The 26,235-nt window shown below is 43.0% G+C and overlaps 1 protein-coding gene across 1 annotated transcript; it reads right to left on the bottom strand.

The window, feature by feature from the left end:
• Positions 4,572-7,307, bottom strand: LOC109130923. Its single transcript, XM_019241048.1, has one exon. It carries the CDS (start codon positions 7,305-7,307, stop codon positions 4,572-4,574), a length of 2,736 nt encoding a protein of 911 aa, XP_019096593.1.

Raw genomic sequence — 26,235 nt, forward strand, 5'->3', positions numbered from 1 at the left:
TCTGCATCACTTCTAGTTCCAGTGGTCAGCTCCAAAGTATGTTTGTTTCTGATTCTTGCACATATCGGAAGGATATCATAGTTCTCCTTAACTGGTACGAGCTGGTTCTCTCCAAAAAGTACTTCAGGCAGTCTATCAGGAAGTTCGTCAGGTTGTACATCAAGAAGTCTGTCACGTAGTACTTCAGCCACTGCTACAGCCGGTAATTCAGCTCCCCTTCTTACATCATAAAGTAGAGAACCCAAATTTTAAAAAAATTCTAAAAAATAATTCAACATATTGTAATTGTGTAAAAAAGGAAAAAAAAAAACAAAAACGTTTTTAAAAAATGGTATTTTTGAAAAGTAGTATCTTAAAAAGAGCATTTCTAACAAATTTTCTCTAAATTAAATAGGTAAAAATGTGGAGTAAACAGTATTTTGATTACATTGACTAGATTTTATAAATAAGCATATTTGCATAATTGGATTTCTTTTTATATTTGAAATTAAATTATAAATAATTTTATTCCTTATTTTTAAGAGAATCCACTCTGAAAATTTTAACTTTATTTTAGATAATTCATTTAAAATTCTCAACAAACATTGCTATATACACCTTTAAGCTTTTAAATGAACTCACTTTTTTTCTTTTAATTACCCTAATACTTTTAAACATTGCTAAACTGACATAAAAAAATTATCACTAAAAATCCTAGAAATGAGGTTGTCAAAGATAAAAGTCACAAATCAATTAGGAAAACATTCTTTTATTATCTATACCATGAGAAACAATATTCAACAAGTAGTACTCACCTCACAATCATTTCATTGTTAAATTTAGAATTAGTGCTCTATCAACTATTAGTTAAATATATTTCCTTTATAACATATATAATTTTAACGAGATAAAAAGTGGCGTCTATAATATACTAGATAAGGTCCCGCACGATATGCGGGTTTAAAAATTGTTAAAAATAAATAAATTTTAAACGTAAAACAATTTTTTAAAATTATATAAAGAAAATTTATTTCCTAAAGTAAATATATAAATAATTTAAGTTAGAGAATATTTGTATTTACCTTCATACATTTATTTATATTTATAATTTTTTAATATATTATAACAATTATTACAATAATTTAAAGCGAAATTATATCCCACTAAATTTTTTGCCAAATACTCATCATTACAAATATTATTATTTTCAAATTTCAAAAAAGTTTCACAACTTATTCACAAAATATTTTACATGCAACAAATTCTTCAAAGCAACTTCTAATAAGTAACCAGAGACAATTTTACTCTATGTTTTACACCATTAAAAATATGTTCTTACACCCAAAATTATTTTATTGTTAAAGTATGCTCTTTATCACCACCTATAAAATGTCTTCTAAATAAATTAAACAAATTTTATGTTGCTTTACTTTCATTTTGGCATAATTATAGTTCTTATAATTACTAAAACTGTTTAATAACACAATTTCTTTAACTATGAAATTTTTTTTTACTCCAACAACTGGTGGAAATAATCTACTCGATTATAATGATTTTATGACTAACCCAATAAAAATTGAGAAAATGAAAGAAACTGGCAGGTTTGTGGGTTTCATCTTTGTATGCTTCACGGTTACACCTCATAAAATTTCCAAGACCACAGTTTTTGAATGGGAGCTCAACGTCCTCTTTAATTCCAAGCTTGCGCATGGTAGAGCGATGCGGGTATCTTGTTGCAGCGAAATCGCATTCCATGAAGAGGTTATAGTAGTCTTGTGGAGTGAGCTGCTCCCCTGACGGTGTGGCTGGCGGTGTGTATTCCTCTGAATCTGTTAAATCCTCCTGAATCTGCCTTACTCGCCCCACTGGTCTTTTTCCTTGAGCTATTTCAGCTCTCCTACGTGACGACTCCCCAGAGCTAACAACTCGATCCTGAGTTTGTGGGTTTCTATCGTGAGACAGTGACCGCCGTGGATGGATTGTTCGTCGAGCTGTTGTATCCAGTGATCTCCTAGAAGGTTGCACTGGCTCCACGTTTTGTACGTCGTCTACTTGAGGTTCGGCTGAAGCGCGTGACCCTCTAGCTTTGGCAAGCCTTATTACTTTGGCTGCAGCTTCCTTTCGTGTCAGACGCGAACCCTCTGCTTCTTCTTCTGCCTCAACCACTGGTGGTTCCTCCTCTTCTTCCTCTTCTGCCTCAATGTATCTCCGCCTCTTGTCAGTGATGCTTCTAGCTAGCTCAGCATCAAGTGGCTTGGTACTGGGTTTCCATCTAAGCTTGTTAAACATGGTGAGAAACAGAGATGAAGCTTAGAGAACTTGAGAGAGAGCAAGAATCGCAAAAGCTAAGGTTGATGAAATGTATGGCTAAGCTTAAACGATTTAGAGAGAGAGACGAGATATGCAAAGTTGAGTGAAGAAGAGTGTGACTTAGTCTTTTGTTTATAGTGGAGAGATGATAGAACTCGACTTGATGGGTGAGAGGAGACAGCTTTGTGTTGTCTTGTGGGAGACATGGTGGAGTTGGAGGAGACATGTGGTGGGACCGAGCTTGAGTTTGGTGGACAAGATTTAAAACGTGTTCTACCCACTTTTAGGAGCTGTGCGAAAATGGGAAGGAATCCAATGCTGCTCTGTTGACTTGTGTTGACTCCGTCTCCAGCTCGATCACCACGCTGCGTTGGGCCAAGCTACATAGTGTACGAACTTGATTTTTCTTTTAAAAACCTGAGAAAATCATAAAACTAACAAAAACAACCTAAATAGCAATAAAAAGAAATATATACAGGGATAAACATGGGACTTCCTCCCAAGTGAGCTTGTTTTAAGTCTCTAAGCTTGACTTCCTGTTTCTTTTAGGCTTTTGGAGGATCACAGAGAGGCACAGAGGACCCCTCCGGAATCTTTTGATCTGCAAGGTACTTCTTGACCCTTTGTCCATTTACTGTGAATTCACTACCATCCTTGTTCAGCAGAGTTACTGATCCGTATGGCAAAACCTCTTTAATCTCAAATGGACCAGACCATCTTGACTTGAGCTTGCCAGGAAACAACTTAAGTCTGGAGTTGAAAAGCAAGACTTGATCTCCAGACTTTAGTTCCTTCACAACAATCTTCTTGTCATGAAAAGCCTTGGTTCTCTCCTTATAGATTTTGGAGCTTTCATAAGCATCAAGTCTGATTTCCTCAAGCTCATGTAGATCAACAACTCTCTTGGCTTGTGCTTTGTCAATGTTCAGATTTAACATCTTAATAGCCCAAAGCGCCTTGTATTCAACCTCCACAGGAAGGTGACATGCTTTACCATACACCAACTGAAACGGTGTTCTTCCAATTGGTGTCTTGTAAGCTGTTCTGTAAGCCCAGAGAGTCTCATCCAGCTTCATAGACCAATCCTTCCTAGACAACCCAACAATTCTTGACAGGATCCCCTTAATCTGCTTGTTGGAGACTTCTACTTGCCCACTGGTTTGGGGGTGATAAGCAGTCGCTACTTTGTGTTTCACCCCATACTTCTTCAGCATACCATCAAAGACCTTGTTGACAAAGTGACTTCCTCCATCACTGATTACAGCTCTTGGTACTCCATACCTTGGGAAGATGATGCTTTTGAACAGCTTCAAGACAACCTTATGATCGTTGGTGGGACTTGCAATAGCTTCAACCCACTTAGAAACATAGTCAACTGCCACTAAGATGTATTCGTTGCCATTTGATTTAGGGTTGAAGGGACCCATGAAGTCAATCCCCCAGACATCGAATATTTCCACTTCCAAGATTGGGTTCTGAGGCATCTCATTCCTTCTTGTGATATTACCCATCCTTTGGCAAGCATCACACTTGGTGATGAATGTGTGAGCATCCTTGAATAGAGTAGGCCACCAGAGACCTGCTTGTAAAACTTTATGGGCCGTCTTGAATGCAGCAAAGTGTCCTCCATACGTTGACCCATGACAGTGCTCAAGCACACCCTGTACTTCCTCTTCTGCTATACACCTTCGGAACAGACCATCACACCCTCTCTTGAACAAGTAAGGCTTATCCCAGAAGTAGTGGTTGACATCTCTGAAGAACTTCTTCCTGTTGTAGCTGTCCAAACTCTTGGGAACCTCTCCACAGATCAAGTAGTTGACAAGGTCTGCATACCATGGAAACTTGTCTTCCTTCAGTGACAGTGCTTCAACCATCTCCAACTCTAACCCGGCGTATGTACTCTTAGTCAGAGTCTCAAACACCATTAGTTGCTCTTCAGGCATTGAGTCATTAATGGGGACCATGTCTTCAATCCGCATTCTTGAGAGGTGATCAGCGACTCCATTCTCAATCCCCTTTTTATCGAGGATCTCCATATCAAACTCTTGCAAAAGAAGTATCCATCTCAGAAGTCTAGGCTTGGTGTCCTTCTTTGCGTAGATGTACCTCAGTGCAGCATGGTCCGTGTAGACAATCACTTTAGAACCAACCAAGTAGCTCCTGAACTTCTCAAATGCAAACACTACTGCCAGCAACTCCTTCTCAGTGGTGGCGTATCTTCCTTGTGCGTCGTCAAGGGTCATGCTTGCATAGTAGATGACATGCAACTTCTTATCAATTCACTGTCCCAGAACAGCTCCAACTGCGTAATCAGAAGCATCGCACATGATCTCGAAAGGATAGTCCCAGTTAGGTGCTTGGACTATTGGAGCAGATATCAGAGCTTCCTTGATAAGCTTGAAGGCTTCCAAACATTCATCATCAAAGATGAACTCTGTCTCTTTGCAGAGCAACCTGGTAAGAGGCCTGGCTATCTTGGAGAAATCCTTGATAAACCTTCTGTGAAACCCTGCATGCCCAAGGAAACTTCTGATATCTTTCACATTGGTTGGGGGTTGCAACTGCATCATAACCTCAGCTTTGGCCTTATCAACCTCTATCCCTTTCTCGGAAATCTTGTGCCCAAGGACTATTCCTTCTCTGACCATGAACTGGCATTTCTCCCAGTTCAGCACCAAGTTTGTTTCCTCGCACCTGGTAAATACCCTGCACAGATTCAACAAACAGGAGGAGAAGGAGGAGCCATACACAGAAAAGTCATCCATGAACACCTCCACCATCTCCTCTATCAAATCCGAGAAAATAGAGGTCATGCACCTCTGAAAAGTAGCAGGTGCATTACAAAGACCAAAAGGCATTCTCCTGTAGGCGAATGTGCCATAAGGACAAGTAAAAGTGGTCTTTTCCTGATCATTTGGATGTATAGGGATTTGAAAGAATCCACTATACCCATCAAGGAAACAGTAGTAAGGATGATTAGCCAATCTTTCTAACATTTGATCAATGAAAGGCAATGGGAAGTGATCTTTCCTAGATGCAGCATTCAACTTCCTATAGTCTATGCACATTCTATGCCCTGTAATGGTCCTAGTGGGGATGAACTCATCTTTTTCGTTTTTCACTACAGTTATCCCACCCTTCTTAGGAACACAATGTACAGGTGAAACCCATGTACTGTCAGAGATAGGATAGATAATACCAGCATCTAGCAACTTAAGGATTTCTTTCTTGACTACCTCCTTCAGGTTTGGGTTTAATCTACGCTGGGGTTCTACACTAGAGTATGCTTCATTTTCAAGATGAATCCTATGTGTGCATAGACTAGGAGAAATCCCTTTAATATCATCTAGTGAATACCCTATTGCCCTTCTAAACCTTTTCAGTTCAGTTAACAACATTTCCAATTCATCATGGCTAAGCTCAGCATTTACTATGACAGGGTAAGTAGAGTTAGGGCCTAAGAAAGCGTACCTTAGCCCTTTTGGTAGAGGTTTGAGTTCTACCTTTGGTGCTTTGAGTTCAGTCCAGTCATCAGGCGCAGGACTGCTTGTAGAGCTTTGCAGGTCGAGTGAAAGCATCAAACCTTGATTTTCTGCTTGGTCTGCACACTTGACATTCACTGCTTGTAGAGCTTTCAAGTCCTCAAAGACTGCAGATCCTTCTTCCTCTTTGTGAGAGTCCAAAATCTTCTGATAAGCTTCAGTTTCCAAGTGTAGGTACCCATCTTCACCATTCTTTGTCAAAGCACTCTGAAGATGATCCTGTTCATTGAGCTCTTCAAGTAGCTCATCTGCCAACTGATCCATCCTTTCTATGTAGAACAGTTGCCCTTCTATGGTAGGCTTCTTCATGACATCTTTAATGTCAAAGTTCATCTTGAAGTCCTTACCAAGGTTCAGCTCTATCAGACCTTTCTTGCAATCAATGATTGCTCCAGCTGTTGCCAAGAATGGCCTTCCCAAAAGCAGAGGATCCTTTGGTCCTTCATCCATCTCCAATACTACGAAGTCAGTAGGAATCTCCACATCTCCAACTCTGACAGGTAAATCCTCTAAGATACCATTAGCATACCTCACAGACCTGTCAGCCAAAATCATAGCGATATTGCATTGTTCAAACTTCGTGAATCCTAATCTTTTAGCCAAGGAGAGTGGCATCAAGCTGATAGATGCTCCAAGATCGCAGAGACAATTATTGAAAGCGAATCGACCAAGGGAGCATGGCAGAGTGAAGCATCCTGGATCACCGAGCTTTTCCATGACAGCCTTCCTTTGTATGAGAGCACTGCACTCATGAGTTAGTACCACCATCCCCTGAGTCTCCTTGATTCTTTCATTTACCAGATCTTTCAAAAACTTGTGGGACTGAGGTATGAGAGCAATAGCATTGAGTAAAGGTATTTTCACTTCGATCTCCTTCATTTGTTTATCAAAAAGCGCTTTGTACTTCGCCACCAACTCTTTCTTGAACCTTCCTGGGAATGGAAGTTTAGGCTTGTAAGGAGGTGGGATGAACACTGGCTTCTTTGCTTCAGGAACTGTTGCTTTTTCAGTCGAGGGTTTAGCTNTTTTAGCTTTTAACTCTAGTTGAACTTGGATCTTGTCTTCCTCTTCCTTCTGCTCAGCTTGAATCTCTGGTTCACAGAAGTCCTCCCCATCTTGTTCATCACTGTCCACAGTGATTGCAGTAGGTCCTGTTTGAGATGGGAGTTTTCTGCCACTGCGAAGGGTAATACTTTGAGCTTGGTGGTACTCTTTCGGGTTTTGGATAGCTTTTCCTGGAAGTTGGCCTTGAGGCTTTGCAGAAGAAGTTGTAGCGTGGTTGCTCTCTAGGTACTTCACTTTAGAGTTCAGTGCCTCAACTTTGGTGTTCAAATCGTGAAAATTATGTTGCACTTCAGAGAACTTCTTGGCAACATCCTGAGCACCAGCTGCTTGTCCTTGAAGAAGTTGCTGAAGCATAGTTGTCATATCGGGAGGTGGTGCCTGAGGTGGAAAACCTGAAGGTGCACTCATGTTGCTCTGCTGCTGTGGTTGAAATTACTGCTGCTTCGGAGCAAAATTCTGATTCTGGTTGTAAGGAACGAAGGGCTCTTGCGGCTGCTGCGCCTGCTGTTGTTGAGGTTGTTGTTGCTGAGGGTAGACCTGATCCTGTGGATTAGCAACGTTTGTGCTTCTGTAGGAGAGATTCGGGTTAGCTCTGTAGTTGTTGAAACCTCTATTATAGCCACCTTGGTTCTGCATGTAGCATAACTCCTCAGTTGGATCAACCTCCCCATCTGGGACCTGTATCTGCGCAGATTCACAGACAGAAATAACCTGCTTCTGTTGACCCAACAAAATCCTGTCAAATTTCTCATGAAGAGCCTTGATTTCCTTCCTGGTGTTGTCATCAGTATCGTTGTTGCTCCTAACAGTCCTATCATAATCCTCATTGTAGTTTCCGTCAGATTGAGCTAAGTTCTCAACAAGCTCCCAACCATCTTCAACATCCTTGTTCAGGAAGTTGCCATTGCTTGCAGTGTCAAGCATCATCCTGAACTTAGGCAGAACGCCCCGGTAGAGAGTACTAAGGAGGGATTCCTGACTGAAACCATGGTGAGGACATTTAGTAGTGGAGCTCTTGAATCTTTCCCAAGCTTCACAGAAGGTTTCACCATTTTTCTGAGCAAAGCTGGAGATTGCATTGCGGAGCTTAGCAGTCCGCGAGTTAGAGAAGAACTTCGCAAGAAAAGCCTTCTTACAATCATCCCAAGAGGTGATGGATCCCTGAGGTAAAGCTTTTTCCCACTGATGTGCTTTGTCACCAAGAGAGAATGGGAACAAGCGCAGCTTGAATGCATCTTCGCTGACACCATTGATCTTTGTGAGGCTGCAGAGCCTGTCAAACTCGTCCAGGTGATCAAGAGGGTCTTCCATCGGCAAGCCATGAAATTTGTTGCCTTGAATCATAGAGATGAGACTACTCTTGATTTCAAAATTATTGTTTGGGATGGAAGGAGGCACAATTCCCTGACGCTGCGTGTGGGTGTTAGGAGCATCACCAGCGCCAATGTGTCGTGGTTGGCGTGGAAGATTGTTTTGTGCACCAGGTACATGAGGGTCGTGTTGTTGGTTATCCATACCAACGTGATCTTGTTGATCTAATCCGACTTGATTCCTTTGCTGTCTCAATGCGCGGGGTAAACGATCGATGTCGTCACAGAAAAGGAGATTATGACTGCCTTGGGAGCGTGTTTGCATGCAAGAGAGAACTCAACAGCACTGCTCGAGCTGTGTGTCGAAGGAGTGTTCCTGAAGCAAACAGATAGACAGCCAACAAGTCAGTAAACGAAAATAAAAGAAAAACAGCTTGATCTTAAGAGATCTGAAATCTTAAATGTAACAGACAAACACCCAATTGGCAATGGAGCCAAATTGATAGTAGGGTTTTACTACTCTACTGAAGTTCAATTCCCTAAGCACTTAAATTGTCATTGTAGTACAAAGGGTGTCAAACCAAATGGGTGAGCTATTAACCACAAAAGATGCAATCAAATCTAGCTAAGTCAAGCGAACCTTAGTTTTGATTTTCTAACAACCTAAGTGAGCAAGCAACAAAAGAAAAGGAGAACTAATAGCAAAACTAAGCAGTGACTAACAAAGCTAAGCAGTGACTAACAAAAGTAAGCAAAGCTAAGCGAAACAAGCAAAACGTAAACTGATGCAAACAGATGATAAAAGAGAGCTCGTGAGGCTGGGTATCAATGATCCATGAAGTAACTTAGTCTTAATACAAAGATTCGATAAAACTTTAAACAAAGCTATCCCTAGACGAAAGATTCAACAACAGGTCAATCCACTCTCGTGACAGAGACCCTCAAGCCAAGTTACCTCCAGACCTAAATCTCTTTAGCGAAGCATAACAAGGCAGGCATTAACAACCAATCAATCAATGTCAATAAACACCCTAGACAACTAATCTCTTAGGCTAGGCACGTAAATCTCCGGTATTAGCTAGATCAGACATTTCACCAAGCCCTCTCGGGTGGAAATGCCTCGGGTCAAGCTTCAGATGATCAGAAAGAAGCTAGCATGAAGAACACTAATCCAGAAGGGATCTAAAAGATTTAAACATCAAAACCCTAGAAAAGACTAAGAAAACCTCATGGATCTCACCCAACCTCAAGAACTTTAAGAACACTACTCAGAAATCATGAAGCTCAAGAACCCAAACCCAGAAAATTCAATAAGCAACATTATGAAAAGAGATTAAAGAGAGATTAACAAGATTATATAAACTAAAGCATAAAAGAGAGATGTAAAACTATAAAAACTTGAAAGATTAAAAGAGAATTCGAATTACAAAGCCTTAAACCCGTTTTGTTTCTTGAGAGAAGTTCTAAAAATTGGTAAAAAGGAGCTTCTCAAGTCTAAACAAATGAGACATATTTATACTAAACTTGTGAAAACCCTAGTCAAAGTCAACGATTTTTAAGTCGGTTGATGCTTAGCACGATCTCGCTCTCCTCTGCTTCCAACAGCTCGATCGAGCTATGCTTTCTCCTCTTGTCCAGCTTTGGTTTCGCGTTCCACTTCAGCTCGATCGAGCTCTTCTTTGTCTCAGACAGCTCGACCGTCTTTTCTTTCAATCAGCTCGATCGAGCTCTGCCTCTTGTGTCAGTCGCTCCGCCTTGTCTTCTGCTCTGCATGCGTTAGGCTAGATTCCGCTTCAGTTGGTCATTCTGCCTTGGTTCGACTTCCTCTGCTTCACTTCGTCTTCCCAGCTCGATCGAGCTCTCTTTCGCCTTGCACTCTGCTCAGCTTCGTGTTCCCAAAAGCTCTCCAAAACCTGATAACAACTCCATATGCAACAATGTATGCAATGCTAATGGAAAACTACTAAGTGAGTGAATTTATGCAAGAATGAGACGCAAATGCTACAAACACAGGATGAAATGATGCTAAAGTGAATGCAAATGAGGATCTAAAACAAGTAAAATGCAGATACATCACCTCTATCAACAACAAACATCACTTCTGATTTGGATTTTCTACCAAATTTGTGGAGATTGTACTTGCGAGGCTGCAACATCACTGAGTTCCCTAAGTTCATAAGAAATGGAAGAAAATTACTATGGCTAGATCTTTCCAACAACAAAATCAAAGGTCAAGTACCAGACTGGTTGTGGAGACTACCAGAGTTTTCCATTGTGGATCTCTCTAACAACTCTCTCAGCGGTTTCAATGGATCCTTAAAAGTTTCTCCTGAGAGTCAAATCAATATGGTTGATCTAAGCTCAAATGCTTTCCAAGGACCTCTCTTCATCCCATCCTCGAAGCATCTCTGATTTTTTTTGGGTTCTAAGAATAACTTCACCGGGGAAATACCTCGATCAGTATGTGGACTAAGCATTCTAGCAGTTCTAGATCTATCAAACAACAACCTCAACGGCTCAATTCCTAGGTGTTTAGAGACTCTGCTGATGAGAAATCTTTCAGATCTAAATCTCCGTAACAACAGCCTCAGCGGCATTCTTCCTGAAATATTTCAGAACGCCAATAGATTACTGTCACTTGACGTCAGTCACAACCAATTAGAGGGGAAAATTCCATCTTCTCTTGTTGGTTGCTCTGCCTTGGAAGCAACACAATCAGTGGCATGTTTCTCTGCCACTTGAATTCTCTGCAGAATCTTCAAGTACTCGTCATCCGCTCTAACAAGTTTCATGGCACATTACATAATGCTAATGGGGTCTGGTTTGGATTTCCTCAGTTGAAAATCATTGATGTATCATATAATGGCTTCTTTGGTACATTGCCATCTGATTACTTCTTAAATTGGACAGTGATGTCCTCAAATAGAGATAATAATATGGAACCAAAGTACATTTCGAATCCTTTACAAGGCAACTACTTTTCACTTGTCTTGATGAGTAAAGGAGTGTCAATGGAGATGGAACGTATCCTGACAATCTTCACAGCCATCGATTTTTCAGGAAATCAACTCCATGGACCTATTCCTGACTATGTTGGTTTGCTTATGGAGCTTCGTGTTCTCAATATGTCAAGCAATGCTTTCACGGGCCACATCCCATCTACTTGGTAAACCTGACGAACCTTGAGTCACTCGACCTATCCCAAAACAAGATTTCTGGTGAGATTCCTTCAGAGCTTGGAACCCTCTCTTCTCTCGAGTGGATAAACGTTTCACATAACCAGCTTGTAGGTTCCATACCACAAGGCACACAATTTCAACGGCAAAATTGCTCCTCCTATGAAGGAAACCCCGGAATTAATGGTCCTTCTCTTAAGGATGTTTGTGGAGATATCAAAACGCCAACACCACCACAACCCAAACTGGTGGCGACAAAAAATGAAGAAGAAGAAGAAGAAGAAGAATCATTGAGTTGGGTAGCAGCAGGTTTAGGCTTTGCACCTGGAGTTGTATTTGAGCTGGCGATGGGATACATAGCAGTTTCATACAAGCATGAGTGGTTCTTGAAGACATTTGGCCGAAACAAGCAACAAGCATCAGAACTCGTTAAGTCACTCATCGATGCATTCTCTCTTCCTTATCGCATTGTTGTTATGTTCATTAAATTTTTGTTGTATTTCAAGTGTTAAGTGTGTGCTGAATCAAGTTTCGTAAAATATGTTTTGAACTATTATTAAACCAAATTAAGACTGGCAAAAATAAAAGTTGGTGAATAATAGAAATATTACAATTTCATAAGATAATTTGACTTTGGTTATTTACTACCGTAATCACCCATAGCTAAAAAAGACAATAATACGGTTTGTTGAGTGAATGCAATATTACATTCTTGATTAATTCAATAACAAAAAATCAATATTAAAATGCACAAGCCGTTTGATAAGCACGTCCGTTTACTAGCTCAAAGCTCCTATAGATGTACATGGTTGTGTTTGTCTTTGTGTCTGTGATTAGAATTATGCACTTAAACTGATTACAGGTGGTATGGTGATCAATGAGCTTTAATTCGAATCCAAATGCAGAAAGGAAGTCGAGTTTATTCTGTGCCAATCATATTCTAAGCAAAATATGATTGGCACAAAATAAGAGTCTGAGAAGCATTACGAAAACATTACCTGTCTGCTCTTGATCCCAGTCAGCAACCAAAGAAGTGTTTCTGAGAAGCATTACGAAAACATTACCTGTCTGCTCTTGATCTCAGTCAGCAACCAAAGAAGTGTTTCTGCTTCTAGGATAAAGTGAAAATATAATACGCATACAACATCTAGGCTAATTAACACTAAACTGGATCATAAGACGACGTACAAGAAATATTATGGGAACATCTAGGCTCTTTCAAAAAAACAAAATGGGCCGCGATTCAATGTTTTAAGATCCAGTTACACAAAAAAGTGGAACCCACAAATAAAACTCTCTTAATCACACATGGGTATACTGGTATTTTTAATTTCTTTTGTCATATATTCTCTCTCACAAACTCTCTATCTCACAAAAAAAAAATGTCTATTTTTCAAAATTAACAAAATAAAAACTGCTTACTTCTCTAATAACTTCTCCAAAAGTGTCTAATACACTAATGTACTCATAAACTTACAAGTAACTCCACTTGATATGGTGAAATTGAGTTCATCGAGGTCGACTGGATACTTATTTTCCACGATGAGTCTAGCAGCCACCATGAAATTGCTAAGACAAGCTAAGTGGAGAGGTGTTTGGTTTTTGTTGTTGCGTGCGGAACACAGTTCCAGTCCAGTGTTTTGTTGAAGTTTTGCTTTTGTATTACACCAGAAGTCATTGCTTCAAATACATAGCATGGTAGAGAAAAATGAGAGAATGAAAAAGTGGAAAACTTCTCAATTATTCTCAACTTATATAAAAAGATAACATCCACCTTATGTAGTTTTCCTAAAGACACAAAGCAACCGTTGCAACTTCCTACACTAACAACGGTTCATAATAAGTCACGGTTAACACATAACTTTATAATAAGTTTAAAAAACATACTATACAAAATAATGTTATATTTGTGATAAATAGTGAGTGTCAATCGTGTAGTAAACTTAATAGTTAATACTAACACTCCACTTTCTCGTAGAAATTACCAACATCATATTCATATCTTTGTTGCTTCAACGCACTTTGCGAATGACCCCCTTCCCGGACTCATGCGCCCATTTCCCCATTACTGCATCTGCATCCTCAAAGGCAACATGTAATATATATATAATAAATAAATAAATAATCATTTTTGTCAGTTTCATGCAAAAGGGTTGATGTAGTAATATATAAGTAATTTCACATAAATTAAATAATATTATGTATTTTAAGAACAATAACATCATCACAATTGTGCAGTTTAACTATATATAGTATCAAAATCGAATAAAAGCTTATTGTGTCAACAAACACAATTGATGAGTACTTACATAGTCTCACGACATGTTTTGATGCTCTCGCAAATCTGGACAGTCCCATCGAACAAGATGACCATATTGAGAAGATCCTCGATGGTCTTCCCGACGAGTATCGTCCTATTTTTGTGTAACATTCGCGAACCAACATCCCGGTTTGGAGATGTGCATCGGTTGATGCTGGAGGAGCATCGATCGATGCAGGTTCAGTTTTCTGCATTTTGACTTAAGTGAAACGCTGCGTTTTGGGCAAAAGGAAAAGGAAAACCCTTAAATCGATTCTTTTGTCTCATTAGTCGACTTTGGCCACTTTTGAGAGAGAAAAAAAAGAGAGAAAGAGTGCTCTTGGTGAGTTTTGGGAGATTAAAGGCGTTTCTGTAGAGATCTGTAGCTGAGATCGTTGTAGGAGCTTCCTAGGAGCGTGTTCTTGCTTGTTTGTGGTTCAGAATATTATGTGGCAAAGATAAGTGCATGACCATGGCTTATCTAAGCTGGAGATTCTCTGATCTGTTTGTTTATGTGTTGTTTGGCTTGTTAGAACATTGTTTAGGTTCGTGTGAGGCTATCTTGTGGCTTGGGATCGAGTCTTGTGGTTGCAGGAACGAATATCCGGCGAGAAGCTACGGGGAAAAACGATGCTCGGCATGTGCATCGGTTGATGCACTTTGTGCGTCGGTCGATGCAAGTGCGAGGACGTCGCGGTTTGACCTAAGAGCATGGTCGATGCCATGTGGAGGCGTCGGTCGATGCAATTAGGGTTTTCGCGTGATGTCGAGCATGTGTCGGTCGATGCAATGGAAGCATCGGTCGATGCAGTCCCCAAGTGGTGTCGGTCGATGCAAGCCTTGTGTTAGTCGATGCAGAGTCTGGTTTGTTTGTTGATTGTTGTTTGATGGTTAGAGTATCTATATTGCTTGTGTGTATAGCCCAGTAGATGAGAAGATTGTCTTACTGAGTGTTTATAAAATACTCATGCATTGCAATTTGTGTTTGTGATGCAGGTAAAGGCAAAGTGTGATCGTGGAATCAAGCCAATGAAGAGAAGGATGTTCTAGGGACTCGATTGAATGTTGTCTGGCATTGCTATGTTGCTAGAGTTGGGTCATTAGAAATATTGCTAGGTTGCTCGTTTCATGTTTTCTGATGATTGATTATTGGATTATTGTTATATTTGATTAATGGTTATTATTTATTGGATTTTTATTGGTTATTCCGCTGTTGGTTGTGATTGTGGTTAGGTGGCTAGTGCGTATGAGACCACTAGTTATAGTTATTATTATTATTTATTATTTTATTATTTAAAAAAAAACGGGTCAGATCGTTTCAGTTTGGTATCAGAGCCCTTACGGTTCTAGGTTTGGGTTCACTAGGTTTCTGTTGTTGATGTAGGGATTGCGTGTTATGATTGATTATGTGAGTTAGTCAATTGTGTGTGGCATTGAGTCCTAAAACATCCTCTTCGAGCCTACAGTGTGATTCCACGGTGAGTTTATGTTTCTGTGTTATGATGATTTGTGTGCTTAGCCTTCTGTTCATTGTAGTGTAGATGGTTAGATAGGGTGATGTTGCTGGTCGTGGCCATGGACGCAGACGTGGTCGTGGACGCGGACGTGGTCGTGGTAGGGGAAGAGTCCCAACGGTTAGTGAGGCTGCGGACCAGAGTGTGACAGCAGAGGGTGTTGGCAAGTCGCAGGGTGTCCAGGGGATTCCATGAGTGTGACCGGAGGGGGGGGTGTTGATGCTCCAATAGCCGGTGATGTTAGGGCCCCAGGTGTGGGAGTCCTAGTGGGTGGAGTCCCGGGTGTCGACCTTGCGGGTTTGCTGGCACAGTTGATAGTGCGGGTGCCGCCAGTGGCACCGGTTCAGGCTCGGGTAGTGCCACGAGTGGTGGCGGTGGAGCGGCAGCCAGTGGCTGCGGATGTGGGGGTCCATTCTCGTTATATCAGCATGCTGACAGAGATGGGCCGTATTGGTACCGAGCGGTTTTCGGGAGGTACAGATCCTACCGCTGCGGATGCGTGGAGGATGAGTGTGGAACGTAACTTCCACACTCTGAGATGTCCTGAGGAGTTTTGGGTGGACATTGGAGTCCACCATTTGACTGGTGATGCTCAGTTGTGGTGGAGTTATGTGGCAGCCAGGAGAATGTAGAGGGAGATGTCTTGGGCCGACTTCCCTAAAGAGATAGGTTGGAGGTGCAGTTCCTTCGGCTAGCTCAGGGGACTCGGTCAGTGCGGAAGCTTGACTTGGAGTTCAGTCGACTTCTGAGGTATGAGGGTCGAGATATGGAGTCTGAGGAGGCTTAGATCAGGAGATTTTTAAGGGCCCTACGTTATGCATCGCGTGCAGAGCTGGTTGAGACTGCAGCAGGGATCGAGGAGGATATCCGGGCACAGTCAGTGGCGACTAGCCTAGCAGTTCAGCCTAGTAAGGCTCAACATCAAGGAGGTTCTAGCAAGGGCGGCAAGCCTGTGCAGGGAACCAAGAGGAGGTGGGAGGCAATGCAGATGTCGAGTGGTGCGAGTTGCTTCAAGTGTGGGAGCAAGGATCACAAGATTGCTAGCTGTCCCAAGAGGAGTGCCCCGTCGACAGCAGCTCGTGTATGCTATCATTGCAGAGAGCCAGGGCACATCAGGCCCTTGTGTCCTAAGTTGCAGCCGGTAGCAGTGGCAGCGTTGCAGCAGGTGCAGCCAGGAGGGCAGCCAGTGGCACGGATTGAGCAGGCGCCACGTGTTTACACGACTGCAGAGACTGGTGGAATCAGTGCCGGGGCGATCACAGGTATAATTTCTGGTATTTGTCGTTGTGAATTCTTAGTAAGTTCAGTTTTTATGTTGTCCTGTGATAAAGTGTTAGGTTCTCAACACATGAGGTTTGTGTAGGGACCTTGTTGGTGGGCGGGTTTAAGTCTCATGTTATGTTTGATTCTGGAGCTACTCATAGCTTCATTACCACGGAGTGTGCAGAGAGTGCGGGTATCATGGGAGATCCCAGAGAGCGTGAGGGAGTTGTCAGAGTTGTTGGAGGCAAGTTTCTGAGAGTTATTAGTCAAGCGAGGGGTATTGATATTCAGATCGCGGGAGAGTCTTGGCCTGCAAATTTGCTTATCAGCTCAGTGGAGTTGTATGACGTTATCTTGGGGATGGACTGGTTGCATCGGTATATGGTTCATCTGGATTGTCATCGGGGTAGAGTGGAGTTTGAGCGCTCAGGAGGGAAGTTGGTTTTTCAGGGGATTAGACCGACTTCGGGGAGTCTCGTGAGCTCGGCCATTCAGGCTGGAAAGATGATCGAGAAGGGCCGTGAGGCTTATTTGGTTATTACATCTATGCTAGGGTCAGTGGAGAAGTCTACGGTTAGCGGTATTCAGGTTGTGGAGGAGTTTGAGGATGTGTTTCAGTCATTGCAAGGATTACCACCATCTTGGTCTGATCCTTTTACGATTGAACTGGAACCAGGGACGACACCGTTATCCAAGGCTCCTTACAGGATGGCTCCAGCAGAGATGGCAGAGCTGAAGAAGCATCTAGAGGATTTGTTGAGCAAGGGATTCATCTGTCCTAGTGTATCACCATGGGGAGCATCAGTGTTATTCGTTAAAAAGAAGGATGGGAGTTTCCGCTTGTGTATTGATTAAAGGAGTCTCAACCGGGTCACTGTGAAGAACAAGTACCCTCTTCCGAGGATCGATGAGTTGTTGGATCAGTTGAGAGGTGTTACTTGGTTCTCCAAGATAGATCTTGCGTCGGGTTATCACCAGATCTCGATAGATGAGGAAGATGTGAGGAAGACTGCTTTCAGGACGAGGTATGGGCATTATGAGTTTGTGGTGATGCCGTTTGGGTTGACTAACGCGCCATCAGCGTTTATGAGATTGATGAACAGCGTGTTTCAGGAGTTTCTGGACGTGTCTGTCATCATTTTCATCGACGACATCCTGGTTTATTCTAAGAGTCCTGAAGAGCATGCAATGCATTTGAGGACAGTTTTGGAGAAGCTGCGGGAGCAGAAGTTGTTTGCTAAGTTGAGCAAGTGTAGTTTCTGGCAGCGTGAGATGGGTTTTCTGGGTCATATTGTGTCTGCAGATGGGGTTTCTGTAGATCCGGAGAAGATTCAGGCTATTAGGGATTGGCCTAGACCAAGAAATGCCAGAGAGATCAGGAGTTTTCTGGGTTGGCAGGTTACTACGGAGGTTTCGTGCAGGGGTTTGCGAGCATAGCACGTTCTATGACTAAGTTGACAGGGAAGGATGTTCCTTTTGTCTGGTCACAGGAGTGTGAGGAAGGCTTTGCAAGCCTGAAGGAGATGTTGACTACCGCTCCAATGTTGGCTTTGCCTGAGCAGGGAGAACCCTATGTGGTTTATAAAGAAGCATCCAGAGTTGGTATGGGGTGTGTGTTGATGCAGCATGGGAAGGTGATTGCCTATGCTCTGCGGCAGCTGCGGAAGCATGAGGACAACTATCATACTCATGACTTGGAGATGGGTGTTGTAGTTTTTGCCCTGAAGATTTGGAGATCTTATCTTTATGGTGCAAAGGTACATGTGTTTACACGTCATAAGAGCCTGAAGTATATATTCACTCAGCCCGAGCTGAACTTGAGGTAGAGGCGGTGGATGGAGCTGGTGGTGGATTAGCCTATCATCCTGGTAAGGCTAACTTGGTTGCAGATGCTTTGAGTCGGAAGCGGGCGGCTTCGGCTCAGGAGCATGATATGGAGTCTCTAGTAGGGGAGATTAGTGCGTTGAGCTTGTGTGCGGTTTCTCAGGAGCCGTTGGGTATGGTTGCAGCTGATAGAGCAGATTTGTTTAGCAGAGTGCGGTTGGCTCAGGAGAAGGATTTGGGGCTGGTGAATGTCTCAAAAGATGTTTATTCATAGTATCAGGTTTCGGCTAATGGTACTATTCTGGTGCATGGGCGGATATGTGTGCCTAAGGATGAGGAGTTGAGGCAGGAGATCCTGAGAGAGGCTCATGCGAGCATGCTCTCTATTCATCTAGGAGCGACTAAGATGTACCGTGATCTCAAGAGGTACTATCAGTGGGTCGGGATGAAGAAAGACGTGGCTAGTTGGGTTGCGAGGTGCAATGTGTGTCAGCTAGTGAAGGCTGAGCATCAGGTACCAGGTGGTTTGCTGAAGAGTCTTCCCATTCCAGAGTGGAAGTGAGATATGATTACTATGGACTTCGTGGTTGGTTTACCAGTGTCCAGGACGTTTAACGCTATTTGGGTAATTGTGGACTGGTTGACTAAGTCGGCACATTTTCTGGCCATTAAGAAGACTGATGGAGCAGCGGTCTTGGCTAAGAGGTATGTGAAGGAGATAGTCAGGTTACATGGGGTGCCAACGAGCATTGTGTCTGATAGGGATTCCAAGTTCACTTCTGTGTTCTAGAGTGCATTTCAGGCGGAGATGGGCACTAAGGTGAATATGAGTACAACTTATCATCCCCAGACAGATGGACAGTCAGAGAGGCCGATCCAGACATTGGAGGATTTGCTGAGGATGTGTGTGTTGGATTGGGGTGGCCATTGGGCAGATCATTTGAGCTTGGTAGAGTATGCCTATAACAACAGTTACCAGGCGAGTATTGGAATGACTCCTTATGAGGCTTTGTATGGGAGGTCGTGTCGTACACCGTTATGCTGGACTCAGGTGGTGGAGAGGAGCATGTACGGGGCGGATTTTGTTCAGGAGACCTCGGAGAAGATTCGGGTTCTCAAGCTGAACATGAAGGAAGCTCAGGATCGGCAGAGGAGTTATGCCGATAGGAGGAGGAGAGATCTTGAGTTTCAGGTTGGAGATAGAGTGTACCTCAAGATGGCCATGTTGCAGGGTCCGAAAAGGTTGTTGACTGAGACTAAGTTGAGTCCGAGGTATATGGGTCCGTTTAGAGTGATTGAGTGAGTTGGACCAGGGGCATATAGACTGGAGTTACCTGAGATTATGCGAGCATTCCATAAGGTTGTCCATGTGTCTATGTTGCGGAAGTGTCTCTGTGAGGATGATCAGTTGTTGGCTAAGATACCTGAGGATCTTCAACCTAACATGGCTTTGGAGGCGAGACCAATGAGGGTTCTCGAGAGGAGGATCAAGGAACTTCGGAAGAAGAAGATTCCTTTGATGAGAGTCTTGTGGAACTACGATGGTGTTGAGGAGCAGACTTGGGAGCAAGAGGCAAAGATGAAGGCAAGGTTCAAGAAGTGGTTCGAGAAGCAGGTCGTGACTTGAACTTGTCTAGCCTGGTCCCAGTCGTAGTCCGTGGCTGGAGCGGGAATGGAGTATTCCAGCCCATCTCTCTTGGTTACTTGGTCGCTTGGGGTGGTTGGTTGTGCGACTAAGTAACAAGATGAGGTGGTGCACGGGGTACAGAATTTCCGTGAGGCGGTGGCTTGATGGAAAGTTTCCTGAAATAGAAGTTTCTATAAGTGGAAAGTTTCCAGAAGTGGAAAGTCTAAAAATGGAAAGTTTTGTGTGAGCTAGAATTTGTCCATTTTTAGTGATTGTGAGCCTTGGGGGGGGCTTGTGAGACCTTTTTGGCGTACTTTTGAGTCATTGTGCCCGTGGGTGGCGGTCTTTTGTGACATTGTGTGGCCTTTGTGGCGGGCTGTTTAGCCATGTGTGGCCTTTGTGGCGGGCATTTTAGCCATTGTGTGGCCTTTGTGGCGGGCTGTTTAGCCAATTGTGTGGCCTTTGTGGCGGACTGTCTAGCCAGAGTGCTTGTTTAGGCGATCGTTCGGGACAAATGGTCTTTGTGACGGTCCTTCGGGACAGATGGTCTTTGTGACGGTCCCTCGGGACAGGTGGTCTTTATGACGGTCTTTCGGGACAGATGGCCTTTGTGGCGGTCCTATTTAGGACATTTGTTTGGCCTTGGTGGCAGTTCTGTTTAGGATATTTGTTTGGCCTTTGTGACGGTCCTGTTTAGGACATTTGTTTGGCCTTTGTGGCGGTCCTGTTTAAGACATTTGTTTGGCCTTTGTGGCAGACCGTGGGGAAGTGAGATGATCCTTGTGTGGTCATGAGGTATTCCAGTGAAGGTATATGTGGTTGGAAGGACATTTTTTTGTTTTACGCGAGCCACAGGAAGGAAACCAGGATAGGGATAGGACTCAGACGTGTTCAGAATTGTTTGCTCGCGACTCTTGGGGGACTTTGGTTCTCCTAGTACTGCCATATTCTGAGGGGCGCGCTGTAGGGTAGCAACCCGAGAGACGAGTATTGGACTTCCTTATATATATTATGGCATTCGGGCTTAGGCCTGATGAGGAGTCAATATTATGGCATGCAGGCTTCAGTATGATGAGGAGCCAATAAAACTCAAGGTTTAGGCCTATGAAAAAAGGAAAGTCCAAAAGTCGAGAGAAAATAATGTCTGGAGCGTGAGTCTATCGCCTAGAGGTGACCTTCTGTGTATCGGTCGGAGGAGTGCAGGCTGTGGAGACGGTTGCACGGGAGTTCTTGGCTGATGTTTTGTTCGATATTCGAGGACGAATCTAAATTGGTGGGGGAGAATTGTAACATCCGCGAACCAACATCCTGGTTTGGGGATGTGCATCGGTCGATGCTAGAGGAGCATCGGTCGATGCTAGAGGAGCATCGGTCGATGCAGGTTCAGTTTTCTGCGTTTTGACTCAAGTGAAACGCTGCGTTTTGGGCAAAGGGAACAGGAAAACCCTTAAATCGATTCTTTCATCTCATTAGTCAACTTTGGCCGCTTTTGAGAGAACCAAAAGAGAGAAAGAGTGTTCTTGGTGTTCTTGGTGAGTTTTGGGAGATTGAAGGCGTTTCTGTAGAGATCTGTAGCTAAGATCGTTGTAGGAGCTTCCTAGGAGCGTGTTCTTGCTTGTTTGTGGTTTAGAATCTTCTGTGGCAAAGGTAAGTGCATGCCCATGGCTTATCTAAGCTGGAGATTCTCTGATATGTTTGTTTATGTGTTATTTGGCTTGTTAGAACGTTGTTTAGGTTCGTGTGAGGCTCTCTTGTGGCTTGGGATCAATTCTTGTGGTTGCAGGAACAAATATCCGGCGAGAAGCTTCGAGGAAAAACGATGCTCGGCATGTGCATCGGTCGATGCACTTTGTGCTTCGGTCGATGCAAGTGCGAGGACGGCGCAGTTTGACCTAAGAGCATCGGTCAATGCCATGTGGAGGCGTCGGTCGATGCAATTAGGGTTTTCGCGTGATGTNGGGCGCGCTGTAGGGTAGCAACCCGAGAGACGAGTATTGGACTTCCTTATATATATTATGGCATTCGGGCTTAGGCCTGATGAGGAGTCAATATTATGGCATGCAGGCTTCAGTATGATGAGGAGCCAATAAAACTCAAGGTTTAGGCCTATGAAAAAAGGAAAGTCCAAAAGTCGAGAGAAAATAATGTCTGGAGCGTGAGTCTATCGCCTAGAGGTGACCTTCTGTGTATCGGTCGGAGGAGTGCAGGCTGTGGAGACGGTTGCACGGGAGTTCTTGGCTGATGTTTTGTTCGATATTCGAGGACGAATCTAAATTGGTGGGGGAGAATTGTAACATCCGCGAACCAACATCCTGGTTTGGGGATGTGCATCGGTCGATGCTAGAGGAGCATCGGTCGATGCTAGAGGAGCATCGGTCGATGCAGGTTCAGTTTTCTGCGTTTTGACTCAAGTGAAACGCTGCGTTTTGGGCAAAGGGAACAGGAAAACCCTTAAATCGATTCTTTCATCTCATTAGTCAACTTTGGCCGCTTTTGAGAGAACCAAAAGAGAGAAAGAGTGTTCTTGGTGTTCTTGGTGAGTTTTGGGAGATTGAAGGCGTTTCTGTAGAGATCTGTAGCTAAGATCGTTGTAGGAGCTTCCTAGGAGCGTGTTCTTGCTTGTTTGTGGTTTAGAATCTTCTGTGGCAAAGGTAAGTGCATGCCCATGGCTTATCTAAGCTGGAGATTCTCTGATATGTTTGTTTATGTGTTATTTGGCTTGTTAGAACGTTGTTTAGGTTCGTGTGAGGCTCTCTTGTGGCTTGGGATCAATTCTTGTGGTTGCAGGAACAAATATCCGGCGAGAAGCTTCGAGGAAAAACGATGCTCGGCATGTGCATCGGTCGATGCACTTTGTGCTTCGGTCGATGCAAGTGCGAGGACGGCGCAGTTTGACCTAAGAGCATCGGTCAATGCCATGTGGAGGCGTCGGTCGATGCAATTAGGGTTTTCGCGTGATGTCGAGCATGTGTCGGTTGATGCATATCATGCGTCGGTCGATGCAGTCCCCAGGTGGTGTCGGTCGATGCAAGCCTTGTGTCGGTCGATGCAGATTCTGGTTTGTTTGTTGATTGTTGTTTGATGGTTAGAGTATCTCTATTGCTTGTGTGTATAGCCCAGTAGATGGGAGGATTACCTTACTGAGTGTTTATAAAATACTCATGCATTGCAATTTGTGTTTGTGATGCACGTAAAGGCAAAGTGTGATCGTGGAATCAAGACAATGAAGAGGAGGATGTTCTAGGGACTTGATTGAATGTTGTCTGGCATAGCTAGGTTGCTAGAGTTGGGTCATTAGAAACATTGATAGGTTGCTGGTTTCATGTTTCCTTATGATAGATTATTGGATTATTGTTATATTTGATTAATGGTTATTATTTATTGGATTTTTATTGGTATTGGTTATTCCGCTGTTGGTTGTGATTGTAGTTAGGTGGCTAGTGGGTATGAGACCACTAGTTGTAGTTTTTTTTTTTTTGAATATAATGTTAAATTAGATTCAAGAAAAAATAAACGTTTGTACAATGCAAAGCAAAGTCTTTCTGTTTTTTAAGACTGTTTCTAAAAAGAAAATGCTATGAATCTAATGGATCTGACTGTATTATTATTATTATTATTATTATTATTATTATTATTATTATTATTATTATTATTATTATTATTATTATTATTATTATTATTATTATTATTTTATTAATTAAAAAAAAACGGGTCAGGTCGTTTCATGTTGACCAGGTGGCTGCACGTGATACTTCTCATACCATTGCCTATGTTCATGAACGTTCGCTCAATCATGAAGCCAACCTTCTCTCTAAAGCTACTCCACCGACGTTTCCTGTTACGGCGAATGTTGCTACCAATCGTCCTCGTCACCAATCTCGTGGTGGTCACAACAACAACAACAACAACAACAACAACAAGCGGTCCTCCTCCCATCACTCCTCTGGCTCCAACTACGGGGGTGTGTCTCCCCATCAGTTTCACCAGCCACTGTCCACTGGTGAGTCTCGAGGTTACAAAGGTTGTTGCCAAATCTGTTACACCCACGAACGTAGTGCGAGGTGGTGTCCGCAGTTTCAGTCTCGCGCTACTTGCTCACCGCAAAGCAGTCCTTTCCGTCTGTGGCAACCACGGGCTAATGTTGCTTTTGGATCTCCCTATGATCCGAACCCGTGAATCCTTGATAGTGGTGCTACGCATCACATGACGTCGGATTTGGTGAACCTCTCTGTTCATGCACCGTACACAGGTGGGAAGGATGTTGTTGTTGCTAATAGCTCTCCATTAGCTATTTCTCATACTGGTTCCAAACTTCTTCCCTCTCGCTCCCGTGATCTTCTTTTGAATAAAATTTTGTGTGTTCCTGACATTCATAAGAACTTGATCTTTGTATACCGGTTATGCAATGCTAATGGTGTCTCTGTTGCATTTTATCCTGCCTTCTTTCAGGTGAAGGATCTCAGTACGGGGTTTCTACTTCTTCAGGGCCGCACCAAGGATGAATTGTATGAATGGTCGGTTTCGTCGCACCAAATGACTGCTTTGTCTACCTACACTAGCTCAAAAGCTCCTCTTTCGGTCTGGCATTCCCGTCTTGACCATCCCTCTTCATGTGTTTTAAACACTATGCTTTCTACTTTTGCAATTTCTGTTTTGGGTTCTCAAAAACCTTTATCTTGCTCCGATTTTTCTCTTAATAGAAGTCACAAGCTTCCTTTTTCCCAAAACACTATTCAAAATACACGACCACTTGAATGCTTATACTCGGATGTATGGACGTCTCCTGTTCTATCTTTTGATAATTTTAAGTATTATCTGCTCATCGTCTATCACTTCACACGTTATACTTGGCTGTATCCACTTAAGCGCAAGTCTGATGTCAAGGATGTCTTTGTTGCTTTTAAATTGTTGGTGGAGAATCGATTTCAACAGAAAATTGGAACCTTATTTTCTGATAATGGCGGTGAATTTGTTGTCTTACGTAGTTTTCTACTTACTCATGGCATCTCTCACTTGACCCCTCCACCGCATACGCCGGAACGCAACGACCTTGCTGAGCGCAAACATCGTCATGTTGTTGAGACAGGACTCACTCTTTTGTCTACTGCTTCGATTCCAACTTCATATTGGTCGTATGCCTTCACCACTGCCGTCTATCTCATCAACCGTCTCTCTACACCGGTTCTTGGCCAGCGATCACCGTTTCAGATGTTGTTTCAAACTTCGCCAAACATTGACAAGCTTAAGGTTTTTGGCTGTCGTTGCTTCCCTTGGTTGAAGTCGTACACGACACACAAGCTTCAAAGTCGATCTCTCTTGTGTGTGTTTCTCGGCTACTCCCTCACGCAAAGTGCTTATCATTGTCTTCATGTTCCTTCTGGCCGGATTTATACTTCGCGGCATGTCACGTTTGATGAGACAATATTTCCGTTTGCCAAAGATACACCGCCGCCATCTCCTCTTCCCATTGTTGCTTCGGTTCCTCCTTCACACTCACTGGTCACTCCGGTCCCTTGTGATTCATCCTTGCCCTCGTCCTCTAGTGGAACCCTTGGCATCATCCTTCACCCTGCATCGCCGTCACCGCCGTTACGCTCATCTTCGTCGTTGCCTCAGGTATCTTCTTCGCCTCACTTATCTCCTCTCTCTCCTCCTACTGAGCCCACCGCTCCACTAAATAGGCCACAAACCCAGGCCCGACAGAACACAACTCCCATTGAGCCCACTGCTCCCACCGAAAATGAATCGAAACCCACGACCTTCTTCATCGACCTCCGCCACTCCTGAGCAACAACGCTCATCGTCTGAAACAACCGAACAACCTCAACCACAGCAACCACAAATACCTCAACCCGTTGAACCACCACAAAATGTCCACAAAATGCAAACTCGAGCCAAAAATAACATCACAAAACCGAAACACAAACTTAATCTTCATGTTATAGGTCTGTGTCAATACAGGGAACCACGTACAGCTGCTCAAGCCTTAAAGGATGATCGGTGGCGTCCGTCCATGTCTGATGAGTATAACACCCAGATGGCTAATCACTCTTGGGATTTGGGTTGCGCTTCACTTCGCTAACGGAATTTACGGTCCATATTACTTGGTCCGCAAGATACACATCTTGCTTCCTAATAAGATAAATCCACTTGACCATCAGCATTTTACTTGTTATTTAAAATGTTATGACTAATTAACGAAAAATTCTTCATAATATCACATTTTAAGTATTTTTCAAAAATACCAAATTTTAGTTTCTTTTTTTAAAATACCACAAAAGTGTTTTTTTCAAAAATACCACAAACACAAAAAGAATTGATTT

The sequence above is a fragment of the Camelina sativa genome, chromosome 3 (assembly GCF_000633955.1).
Source record: "Camelina sativa cultivar DH55 chromosome 3, Cs, whole genome shotgun sequence".
NCBI lineage: Eukaryota > Viridiplantae > Streptophyta > Magnoliopsida > Brassicales > Brassicaceae > Camelina > Camelina sativa.